The 12,182-nt window shown below is 58.7% G+C and overlaps 1 protein-coding gene across 2 annotated transcripts; it reads right to left on the bottom strand.

Moving 5' to 3' along the window:
• Positions 1–260: 260 nt before the first annotated feature.
• Positions 261–12,182, bottom strand: Map4k2 (mitogen-activated protein kinase kinase kinase kinase 2; the record flags this gene model as incomplete). 2 transcript variants are annotated; one of them, XM_005384555.2, is given in 32 exon segments in its annotated part: positions 261–704; positions 806–861; positions 948–1,018; positions 1,161–1,247; positions 1,333–1,401; positions 2,552–2,729; positions 2,818–2,921; positions 2,993–3,051; positions 6,730–6,847; positions 6,933–6,993; positions 7,082–7,161; positions 7,251–7,335; positions 7,415–7,456; positions 7,533–7,621; positions 7,702–7,807; positions 7,912–7,945; positions 8,037–8,075; positions 8,155–8,198; positions 8,588–8,646; positions 8,749–8,827; positions 9,212–9,319; positions 9,407–9,488; positions 9,808–9,870; positions 9,975–10,106; positions 10,185–10,257; positions 10,644–10,686; positions 10,767–10,814; positions 11,087–11,142; positions 11,411–11,475; positions 11,563–11,653; positions 11,880–11,937; positions 12,062–12,182. In XM_005384555.2, coding segments are annotated over 32 exon segments (2,463 nt in total). In that variant the 3' UTR covers positions 261–616.

Genomic DNA, 12,182 nt, shown 5'->3' with positions numbered 1-12,182 from the left:
CAGGGTCCTCCCTGCATTAGTCCTTTGGGTGCCAGTCTACAACAGAGCCGTAGACTGCAAAGCTGATGGTCAGCTCTGGGCAGGGAGACACAGAGCTCAGACTTCCGAGGCCACTGGCCCCATCTCCTGTGCCTGGCTTCCCCCAAACACTGGTAGCCCTGTCCATGCACTGCGCATGCCCAAGACCAACAGCTGCCCACAGAAAGGTGTGCTGCAGGCAAGGGAAGGAAGAGGCTCCCCTCCCCTGGACCTGGAGGAACTGTGAGTAAAACCAGCCAGCTTTAATACTAATATAGTTCTCTCTTTTAAATACATGTTCCCCAGACAGAGCCAGGGGCAGGCTCTTGGCAGCAATAGTGCAAAGGAAATGTGGGACGACATGGAATGAATCGGCAGGCGCCCTCATCAGCCTGGGTCCCCACACCAGGGATGGGGTGACCTGCAGGGAGGGGTGGTGGCGGCAGCTTCCTCTGGTCCAGTTATTGCTGAGGCTGGGCTCCCTCTCTCCCCGGCCCAGCCCCATAACACTTCTCAGGATTATTTCTGTCTCCGGCTTAGCAGAGAGGGACCACTATCCCCACTGGGGCAGCTAAGGCCTGGGCTGAGCTGGGGCTGCTCAGTAGCTGCTCTGGTGGCCGGTGAGGATGTACAGGTTGCTGTGTGCTCCCGGGTTGTCGGTGGGAATGCTCTCCAAGATGATGTCTCTGTAGGGGAGACGGCAGGTGAGAGGCAGGAGCAAGGCATGTCCACCCCTCCTCCTCTGGGCCAGGGGTGGCTGCAGGGCAGGCTGGGGTGCCCCGCCTACCTGTGGGCCCCCAGCACTCGGAAGATCCTTGTCTCATCAGTGATCTCCTGGGTCACCTGGGAAGACAAGGAGCCCTGAGGCTACCCCAGCAGGTCCCCTCCCAAGAGGCAAGGACAACAGCACACCCCTAAGCCCCACTCACCTCGTTGGTGTCCAGGCTGCGGCCCTGCATGCCATGGCTCCAGAAGGCCAGCACACTGTCCTGCAGGCACACTGCAAGGGCGGGTACTGTCAGCCCGTGGCTGCTCCGAGCACATTGGCCAACAGCCCCAAGCGAGGGCTCAAGTCTGGGCCACAGAGGTTCTCACCCTACCACACGCTGGGGATGTTCCCGCCCCACCTCCGGCTCACTCACCCACAGTCTCGATGGGGAAGTCAAAGGTCAGTTCAGGGGCCAGTGTGGCTGTGGGCTCGCCCTGCAGGTTGACGACCCTCACGCAGCCTGCCCGGGGAGAGGGCTGGTGGGTGCGGTGGAGCAGCTTCCCTCTCCCCACGGTCACCCCAGCCCTCACTCCTGGAGCACTCACGTTCAAAGCTGACCAAAACTGTGTCCCTGTCCACCTGAATCACCTGCTGGGCTGAGCCTGGGATCCCCTCTGTGGGCAGAGAAGGGAGACAAGGCCTGGCTTAGCCCTCAACTCACTCTGACCCCAAAACGCACAGGGACACGCTATAGGAAGCCCCACTTAAGAGTATATTTCAGCTTGTGGCTAATCTCACTTAGGGAAGATAAGGGACTGCCCGAGGTCCCAGGGAGTAGTGGGGAGGCTCAACAGTCAGGAAAACCAGGATGTGGCACTCAGTCACCCAGGACCCGGAACAAGTCACTTCACCTCTGAGCCTCAGTTTCCTCATTGGTAGCCCAAGTGTACTGATGCCTTCCTTGCAGGGCCACCATGAGAACTGGAAGTGAGACGCTGTGAGTGAAGCTGCTGGCAGGGCCAGGTACCAAGGAGGGAGCGTTCCCTCTCCTCTCCCAGCATCTCCCAGCGGCCCCACACCTGCCCTGGCCTCCTTGCTCCAGGCAGGGGCCTCTGTTTCCTGCCTGAGTTGCCTGTTCCTCCTCCCCTGAAGCAGCCGTGAGCATAACCCCTTTTTCTTAGCTCCTAAACCCTGGGGTCTAACGAAATCTCTTTTGTTTGTGACAGGGTCTCATGTTCCCCGGGCTGGCCCTCAGTTCCTGGGCTCCTGTGATCTTCCTGCCTCAGCCAAGTCCCTGGGCCCCACTGGTTAAGACAACAGGGAGAGCCAGGGATATACTGAGCAGCATAGCACCTGCCCGGCAAGCGCAAGGTCATGAGTTTGATTCCCAGTATCAAAACAAACAAACAAACAAAAAAAGAACAATAGGGGCTGGGGATTTAGCTCAGTGGCACAGCACCTGCCTGGCAAGTGCGAGGTCGTGAGTTCGATTCCCAGTACTGGGAAAAAAAAAAAAAAAAAAAAAAAAAAGTTTTACCAAACCAAAAAAAAAAAAAAAAAAAAAAAAAAAAAAAAAAAAAGAACGATACTAAGACAACAGGGAGGAACCACAAAGCCTGGCTTTGCATAAGGAATCTGTCATGGGAGCCCCGCAGAAGCACACTGAAGAGGGGCTGGGAGTTCCACACCCTGCCGGGAGGCCTTCAGGCCCCCAAGGCCACTGTGGAGCCACAGGCTGTGGGGAACCTGGTTTGAGATTGCAGCACCCCCTTCTGTCTCTCTCACACACCCCTTGCCCGAAGCCCAGAGTTGCCACTCGCTCACCAGGTGGGATGAGGAGGTCCGGAGTCAGGCCAGCCTCCAGGGGCAGGACATGGAACAGGACTCGGCAGCCGGGCCCCTCAGGCCCTTCGGCACCTACACACACCTGGGGCAGCTCCTTCCCATCCAGCACCAGTGGCTCCAGCATCCCAGCTGGGCTGGGTAGAGGGCTGGAGAAGTTCTAGGGTACAGCAGGGATGTTGGGGTCTCCATTCTGCCCTCAAGCCCCCAGCCCCATGGTCCCCAGGCACCTCTCAGCGGGCCCACACCTTTAGCAGCAGGAACTTCTGCAGTGGCTCATACCACTGCAGCAGGAGCAGGCTGGCGGGCAGTGCAGCCAGTAGGAAGGTGCTGCCCGTGTAGGGGTTCCGCACTGTGGAGAAGCAGCCATGGGCACAGGCTCGGCCCGAGCCCTGCCATCCCAGGCCCCTGGCCCACTCTTACCCACACGACACTGCAGGCAGCCTTTGGTGTCTGGGATCTTGGTGGACAGTGCGAAGCGCCTGTAGGGGTGACAACCGGGACATGTGTTGGGGAGCCGTCCATGGGCGGGGATTCCAGAGTCCTATGAGGTGCCACTGTCATCTTCCCACTTCACAGGTAAGAAGCAGAGGCTTACCGAGTGTGGTGGTGCATGCCTATAACCCCAGCACTCTGCAAGGCTGAGACAGGAGGATGGCAAGTTTGAGCAGACCCTGGGCAAATTAGCAAGACTGTTTTTTTTCTTGTTTGTTTGTTGTCTTTTTGAGACAGGGTCTCGCTATGCAGTTCAGGCTGGCCTTAAACTCACTCTGTAGCCAAGGCTGGCCTTGAACTCGCAACAATTCTCCTGCCTCAGCCTCCCGAGTGCTGGGATTACAGGTGTGTGCCACTACACCCAGCCTTAAGACTGTTATGGTTTAGATCTCCATGTACCCACAAAGCCTTGTGCTCTCAGGGTTGGGGGCTTGTGGAAGATGACTGGATTATGCTGTACTAATCCAACCCACCGTGGTACCATTGATGGCTTGGTGTCAGGAGGTGGGGTCTGGTCAGAAGATGTGGACCACTGGGGGTGTGGCCTGGGCTGAAACTCCCTCCCCAGCTGCTGCCTGCTCCAGCTTCCTGACTGCCCTGAGGGGAGCAGCTCCCCCGCACCCAGTCCTTTCCACAGTGCCTCCAACCACGCAAGGACTGAAACTTCTAAAACAGGAGCCAAAATAAACCTTTCCTCCCTTTAGTTGTGGGCATCAGGTTTTTTTTTGGGGGGGGGATCAGGTGTCTCAGCAAAAAGAAAAGTGACCAGGACAAGAGACCCTGTCTCAAAGTAAGAAAAAGAGCTAGGGATGTAGCTCAGTGCCAGAGCTCCTCAGAGTTTGATTCCCAGGATTAAAAAGAAAAAAAAGAAAAAAAAAAAAAAAAGAAAGAATAAAGAAGACATCTGTAATCCCAGCACTTGGGAGGCTGAGACAGGAGGATCGTTGCGAGTTTGCGTGACCAGCTTGGGCTACAAAGTGAGTTCAAGGCCAGCCTGAATTGCATAGGGAAACCCTGTCTCAAAAAGACCAAAAAAAAAAAAAAAGAGAGAGAGAAACAAAGAAACAGCACAAGGCCTGCTCCTTGTTGCTTTGGCCAGGACTACCAATCTGTAGGACAATGGAGAAATTGGCTTCTTGCCCAGGGAGAAAGGGTGAAGGATGGCTGTCAGAGGTGTTTGCTTGGGTTACAGGGAGTCCCCAAGCTCCAGGGGACCCTCTGAGCCTGTTTCTTCCTCTGGGAACTCGGGTAACAGGGCTACATGCTGGCCCTGCCAGCCCCTCCCCATGGCCTAGCCCTGCCTCTCCCTCCGCCAGGACGAGGCCCCAGGGAGGAAGCTGCCCTCTGTCCTGCCTTTTTCCTCCCACTCTCCCCCAGCTGCTCTTTGTGTGGGACATGGCATTATCATCATTTTGTGTTTGGTTTCCCCCTTAACAATTCCGGTTCGCCCTTCTGTACATTCGAAATGGACACTGACTGATTTCCCAGACACACTTGCAGAGGCTCTGGTGGGCCCTGGGCCAATTCAGAGGCTCACTGGGGAATGAGCTCAGGAAGCCCCAAGGCCATAGGGCAGCAGGTGCAGGAAAGGCCTGGGCCCTCCTGTCCTTCCCCAGATGGTGCTGCACTGGCCTGGCCTGCCTTGTCTCCCTGCCTCCTAGCCAGCTTCTACCATGACCTACCTGGTCACAGCAATGACAGAGCCATGGCCTGGCCCCCATCACCAAGCTCTAGTCCTATCCAGACATGGACACAGAGAGGTACTACTTGTACACCAAATAACCTTTTTTTCCCTTCCAATACTGGGGATTGAAACCAGAGCCTTCACACTAAGCTACATTTCTATACCACTCCCCATTTTTTAATTGCTTATTTTGCTAAGTTGTTAAGCTGCCACGCTGGCTGGAACTTGTGATCTTCCTGCCTCAGCCTCGCAGAGTGCTGGGATTACAGGCCTGCAGCACCAACACTGGCTGAGTCAGAATCTCCGCGTGGACAAATTGAATTCAGCTCCCTCTGAAAGCCACTCCACCCCAGCTGATGACAGCTCCATCCTGCCTGTGGCCCAGGCCAGCAGCCTTGGAGTCAACCTTGACTCTCCTTTCTCTTCCATCCACTACCTATCATCAGGAAATCCTGCTGTCTCAACTTGCAAAACAGAACCAGAACCGGACCAGTTTTCATATCCTTCACGGTAACCCCAGCCCATTCCCGTCACCTCCCAGCTGATGCTCGCCAGGAGCCTCATCCTGTCAGTGTCTGCCACCCCGCAGCCAAAGCAACCCTGGAGCATGTCCACGTGCACTGGGCCTCAGCAGTGACTCCCCTGGCCGCGCCCCCATGCCAACCATCCCCAGACCCTGCTAATCCCCCTCCTGGCTGGCCGCTTCTTAGGGGCCCTCAGCCCAACCACACTGGGCCACTAAGCTGGCCTCCTTTCCTGTCCCCTCCCCTCCTCTGATTCACCTTCCCACTGGGCACCAGAGCCTACCAGCCTCTGCTTGTCAGCAGCCCAGACTCATTGCTAAGAGGATCAGGACGTTCCTTTGGGTGAAGCTCATGGGTTCTTCCACCCCTTTCCTGATCTCCTGAATAGGACCCAGGTCACCGGCCGGGCCAAGGAGCCCCTCACTCCCTGATCCTAGTGACTGGCTCAAAGGTGAGTAGTCAAGAGCTGCACAAGGATCCTCTTGGTACCACTGAAGCGCGGATCCAGCTGAGCCTGAAGCGAACCTCACCCCTGAACTTGCAGTTGCATGAATTGCGCATCTCGCTTTTGCGCCTAAGTCAGTGGGTCGAGTCACCCACGGTGGGAAGAACTGTGATCAGCACACACGGGGCCTTTAAAATGCTATAGCACTGCTGCTGCCAGTGGGACAAGGGCCATACCCTGGGCCTGGCGGGGAAGGGTTCTCCCCATCCTGCAGGCCAGATGCCTTGGAGCTCCCTAATCCCCTGGCCCCTTGCTGCACAAGCACCTGCTGTCCTTTCTGCCAGGAGCAGTTCCCTGGCTGACTGCTGGGAAACATCAGCACTTCAATCCTCTGCAAGCTAAGACGGTCTCAGTCTCCAGTTCTGCGAGGTACCGGGTATGCCCAGATCCCCCATTCTTGAAAATAAGAACTTGTTTGACTCATGATATGCTGAAGCCCAACATAGACCCTACAGAGCTCATGTGCTCCGTGCCCATTTTTGTGGCTGTCAGACCAAGTCCCACATCCTGATGGCCCTGGCTCCCACAACCTACAAAAGCACTTTGACACCCATGGTCCTCCTTGTTGCTTTTGCTTTTCACAGTACCAGGTGTTGAACACAGGGTCTCTGCACTAAGCTATATCCCCAGCCCTGTGTAATTTTATTTTGAGGTGGGATCTTGCTAAGTTACTAAGTTTTCCAGGCTGGGACTGAACTTGAGATCTTCCTGCCTCAGCTTCCCAGAATGCTGGGGATTACAGGCTTGTACCACCATGCCCAGCCATGGGTCCCCTTCTCATCTCCAACAATCCTGGGAGCTGGTAGGGAGACCATCGATTGTACCGACCAGGCTCAGTGAGAGCAAGGGATGAGTGACACATCCAAGGCCCCACCAGTGCCAGGGCTGGTGAGGCCGCACCCCAGCCCCGCTCTGCCCCTGGGCTGCCACCCTGCACACGCGGCACCCTGACCTGGGGATGATGCGCTGGGTGAGGCGATTGGTGGGGATGGTGAGGGGGGCCTGCTGCTGTAGTCTCCGCTGCTCAAACAGGCCAGGGAGGTCGTGTGCCCAGATATGTGTGGACTTCCCTGCCAGGGCCAGAGAGGGACAGGTGGGCTCAGAGGGCGCCCAGAGAAGGCACTGTGGTGCCAACCTGCCCGTGCCGCCTCCTACCTGAGAGTGACAGCAGCACGTTGTTCACACAGTAGAGCCAGGAGCAGCGGTGGGAAATGAGCTGGGGGAGAGTCACGCGGAGGGAGGGGGACACGGTCAGCACCTGGGCCTGTGACCTCCACCTCCCCCCCACCGGCAGCCAGCCTCACCTTCTCCAGTGTGTCCTCGTGCAGCTCGTGCAGGTTGAGAGTGTAGATGCCCTCCTCGGCCCCCACCACCAGGAACTGGTCTGCCCGTGTGGCCGTGGGGTCAGAGGTCAGTCATGACTGCAGCCCAAGCCCAGGGACAGCCAGCTCCCACTCCTTCACCCCGGCCTACCTCGAGTGACAGGGTGGACCCAGGTGACAGCAGTGTGGATCCGCAGGGGGCAGCCATTGAAGACCTTGGAGAAGCAGGCGCCCATCTGCGGAGGAGAGAGGCTGCCAAGGGAGCCAGGGCCGTGGCAGCAGGGTACAGGGCCTGGGCTGTGGGACAACACTTACATGCACTTTGGGGGTGGGGGGCAGTCCGTGGCAGGCAGACCTCTGGGAGGAAGAGGAGGAGTTAGGGCTGGGGTGATGTGCATCGTCCATTGCCCACCCCTGTCTGTGGCCCCCTCACCTCAGGATCGTCCCGCTGCTTCATGGTGGCCCAGGCTGTAGGCAGCAGCGGGGGGCTGTGGGGCCCTGGTGGGGGAGGGGGCAGAATTCCTGCGGGCACAGGCTGCTGTGAACTCAGCCTGTCCTGCCTGTACCCGGGCCTGCTCTGGCCTCCTGGGCCTGGGACTTACCTGGGGGGCTGGAATGAGGGTCCTCAACTGTTGGCTCAGTGGGGGGTGGCCCCAAGAACGGGGCCCGCTTGATGGTTCCCATGGCATCATCTGGGGACTCCGCCTCCTGGCAAGAACATGGAGAGTCCAGGTGGCTGTCGGCAGGTGACCCCATGGCTTTGATTCGTTAGCCACACCTGGGCACCTTCTCCCGCTCCCTCTACTGTGCACCTGCAGTCCCGAGGCCGGCCTGATGGTCAGGCTCCTGGAGGGACAAAGCAGAGGGCTCTGAGTATGAGACGGGACTGGCATCCAGGCCTGGCTGTCCCTGCCCTGTCCCAGGTGCCGTCCCTCACCTTTCCTCCAGCGCCTCCTGGACTGACTGCAGCAGGCTCCTGGGCAGGAGGGAGCGGGGTCAGAGGTCAGCCTTTCTGCCCCCGCCCCCAGCCTGCAGCTCCCCTCCTCCTCACTTACCTGCTCAGCTCCTCCTTTCCCAGAAGTGTCCACTCTTCCTCCCACTGGGGAAAACCGAGGCAGGGAACCCAGGAGAGCGGCGGGGAGACACAAAGTGAGAAGGCAGTTGATATGGCGGGGGAGGAGAGGATAGACAAACGGATGGACAGTGGGGTGGTACTAGGCAAGAAACTTGTGAGAAATGGTGAATGAGACAACCGATGACAGAAGCAGGGCAGGATGTAGGTGGGGACCTGGGCTGATGACAGGCAACATTTTGAAAGGTGTGGTCACCCTGCCACTTTCCAACTGGCTGTCCTTGAAAGGAGCCCCCAGTCCCCAAGTCCCTGAGTGCTACAGGAAATGCCTGCTTTAAAACACCTTGACTTGAAGGGCTTGACCTGCACCCCAGCCCCTGCCCCAACCCTTCTACCCTGTGCAGCCCAGCCCTCACCGGCTCATTGAGGGGGTCCGTTTCCTTCCTGCGAGGGGCACCAAATTTCACCTGGTGAACTGGGGGGGGGGCGGCAAAGCACACAGGTTAGGGACCCAGAGCCTCCAGACTGACCTCCATGTTCCCGACACACGTGCACATGGCCCCGCCACCAGACTCACACTGGATCTCGGAGGGTGTCCTCTCGGCTGGGCCGTGCTGCCCCCGCGAGTGTATGGTGTCTGGAAACATGTCATACGCCTAGGATAGAATAAACCCAAGGTGCTCCAACCTAGTGTCCACTGCAGCCAGGAATCCTTCTAGGTGCTTTACGTGCACTGTGATGTTCTGCTTTTCACAACTCCTTGAGGCACCCTCACTTCACAGATGCCAAAACTGGCATGGAGAGATCAAGTAACTTGCGAAAGATCACAAAAAAGCAAGAGCGCTTAGTCACGGCCACGGTCCGCTTAGTCATGATCATGGTCAGCCCGTGGTTCCCAAAGATGGGAACCTGTCAAGGGGAGTGGGAGGGAAGCAAGGTCCAGCTCAGGAAAGTCTCCTACCGAGAGGGTACAAGGGGATGAAAGGGGCCTTGACCTGGGTCCCCTCCAAGCTCCTTCCCACCTCCAGCCCTGTGCTTACCTCCAGCTCACAGTCTTCAGGGGAGAGGGTTCCCAGCTGGGGGTCACTGGCCTTGTCCAGAAGCTGGGTAAGGAGGACCCGAGGGAGGTGCTGTGTCGTAAATGGGTGCTGAAAGAGCAAGGGGGCAATCAGCTGGGCTCCATCTTCCAAGTTCTGCTTTTGAGCGCCAAGCCCCAGGCCTGCCCTGCCTCCCACCTGCAGAAGCTTCTCAGCTGTGGGCCTCTTCTTAGGATTCTTGGTCAGGGCCAGCTTGAGGAAGTGGTGGAAGTTCGGGGTCCTAGTGGGCACAAGAGGTCCCACCAGACCCAGGTAAGGCCTTGTGAAGGGAAGCTGCTGGGGGCCCCCACCACTGCTCTGGGGCCCGCCCAGGAAGAAGCCAGCCTGAGCGACGCTGTTTCGACACACTAGCGCCTCCACCGCCAGCCACCTGCCCTTCTTTCCTATCCACATGGCGTCCCGCCCAGAAGCGGCTCCAGGCCCCTGGTCGGGAGGGTCTGTAGACGACTGGAGAACAGGCTGCCATGCTGTGCCCAGGAGCTGGCAGGTGGCTCCTCCTCCCCTGGGGTCCTGGTTGAAAAAGGGGTGTGAGCTCTCACCAGCGTGTCTTTTCTCGCAGCTTGGGTGGTTGGAAGTTGCTCTTTGACATGAGTATCAAGGCCCTGAAGAGGTACCAAGTCAGGAGTCAAGAATCAACAGTAGTTGCTAGGTCAGGGGTCAAGGGTCAGCAGGACAAGGGTCAGGCAAGGGCATGTCTCAGACTGACCTCATGGGGTGCAGGTGGAAGAGAGGGGGCTGCAGCTCAGCCAGCTCAATGGCAGTGATACCCAGGGCCCAGACATCACACAGCTCGTTGTAGCCACCCTTGCGCTCCACAGCGGCCACCTCCGGAGCCATCCTAGAGGCAGGGTCACAGATGAAATGCCCAAGTGTCCCACCTATGGCCACTGTCCCACCACCCAAGACACAGCCTCACCAGTATGGAGTCCCAATGAAAGACCTCCTCTTGGCCACAGATGCTGTCAGCTCGCCTGATACGCCAAAGTCAGCTGCAGGGAAAGTAAGCTGCTCTCACTAGTCCTCTGGTCCCCCTCACCACCCCACCCCCAGGGCGCAGGCTCAGGATGCACTGGCAGGGCAGAGAAGGGTGGGCAGCCCAGGTCCAGCCACACCTGCCCCAGGCCTAAGGGCCCAGGTCAGGTGCTTCTCCTTCAAGGGTCAACCAGCTTCTGTCCCTAAGTGCCTGGCCCCACATCCAGCTCTACCTAGACCCAACCTCATCCAACTTCCAGCAGGAAGTACCACTAGGGCTTCTAAGTGGGTAAGCTGAGGCTCAAGTGGTAAAGTCACTTGTCCAAGGTGACCCCATGCTTAAAGCAATGTTTTCTCTGACACTTCCAGAGCCCTCACCCTGACTGCATCCCCCGGTACTGACCCAGCTTGACATCACCCTGGAGAGTGAGGAGAAGGTTGGCTCCCTGTGGGAATAAGGAGAGAGAGTCCTATGGGGTGCCCCAGGGCCGCTGCTTCCCCTGCCATGCCCTCGGGCGACCCCTACCTTGATGTCTCTGTGGATCTTCCCTTGAGAATGCAAGTGGTGGAGACCCTGGGGGAAGAGAGGAGTTCCTGAGAGCAGCTGCCTAGCATTAGCCCCCTCCTCAGCTCCTCCTCAGCACTAGTGCCCCCCACGCAAGCTGCTCCTCTCTCCCCAAACAGGAAGTGGCTGAGCCAAGAGGGAAACGGGCTGCTTCCTGCAACAGGGCTGGGGCCCCTTCCCCGAGGACCCACGGTCCAGGCCAGTTCTGCCTGAGGGACTCCCCGCTGGCTCTGGGCCCTGGCTCCAGGGACCCCACGAGAGCATCTGATGGGGCCAAATACCTTCAGTGCCTCTCTGCAGACATAAGCAATCTGTCGTTCCTCCAGGGGCCCGGTGGCTGAAATGGAAAGGTGAGGCATGCTGGGAGTCTGGGGGATCTGGTGACCCTCCTCAGCCACCCTGTGAGAGGAGCAGTGGGCATTGCTAGATGAAAGGGATGTGAGCCATATTTCCTCTCAGGCTACTCTGGGATTCTAAGCCCAGAGAAGGACAGCATTTCTCTCAAGGTCACACAGGCAGTCAGGAGTGAAGAGGAGCCCGAGTGCAGACCAGACTCTTCCCTCCTGACCCCACTGTGAGGGTGGGGGAAGAGGTGTGGTTCTCACCATGGTAAATTTCCTGCAGGGACCCCCCTCCACAGAACTCCATGCAGATCCACAAGCGGTCATTCCTGGGGTGGGAGGACAACACAGAGCTGGGATGGGGACACAGCAGGCCACATAGGGGTTGCTGGGGTAAGAGGATAAAGCAACCTCACCTGAGGTAGCTGCCAATGTAAGCCACCACATTGGGGTGGCGGCACTCACGGAGGATGGTGATTTCCTGCTGGAGAGAGCTGATGTCGTCCCCTGGGGAGCACAAGACATCACGAGGGGACCAAAGAGGGGTAGCCAGAACTCAATGCCCCATCTGCAAAATGAGAGCGTGCCTCCCTCTCCCCGCACAGGTGCCAGGCCACGGTACCTCCGGGACTCGCCTCTCAGGGGGTCTGGAAACGTCAACTCTCCGCCCCCAGCAGCGAGCCCTTCCGCGCCCTGCCTCCCTCTGGCGTGTAGGCCCCTCCCGGGCCCTCACCTGGGTCGAGCTTGACGATCTTCACAGCAGCCAGCTCGGATGTGACCGTGTCGCGAGCCTGCGGGGCCGGGGCAGAGGGGATGCAGCGTGATGAAGCGGGGGCGGGGCTGGGGGCTGGCTGCGCGGCGGGGGCGAGCGGGCACCCTCCACCCTGGGCTCCCGCGTCCTGCCAGCCGGGGCACCTTGTAGACGTCGCCATAGGTCCCGGCCCCTACGCGTTGCAGCAGCTCGAAGCGGTCCCGCGGATCCTGCAGCGACACGTCCCGCAGCAGCGCCATGGCCCGGCGCCGGGCGGGCGCTAGC

The sequence above is a fragment of the Chinchilla lanigera genome, unplaced genomic scaffold (assembly GCF_000276665.1).
Source record: "Chinchilla lanigera isolate Chin_1 unplaced genomic scaffold, ChiLan1.0 scaffold00021, whole genome shotgun sequence".
Classification (NCBI taxonomy): Eukaryota; Metazoa; Chordata; class Mammalia; order Rodentia; family Chinchillidae; genus Chinchilla; species Chinchilla lanigera.
The sequence above is the reverse complement of the archived record's forward strand: the minus strand, read 5'-3'. Positions and strand labels throughout refer to the sequence as shown.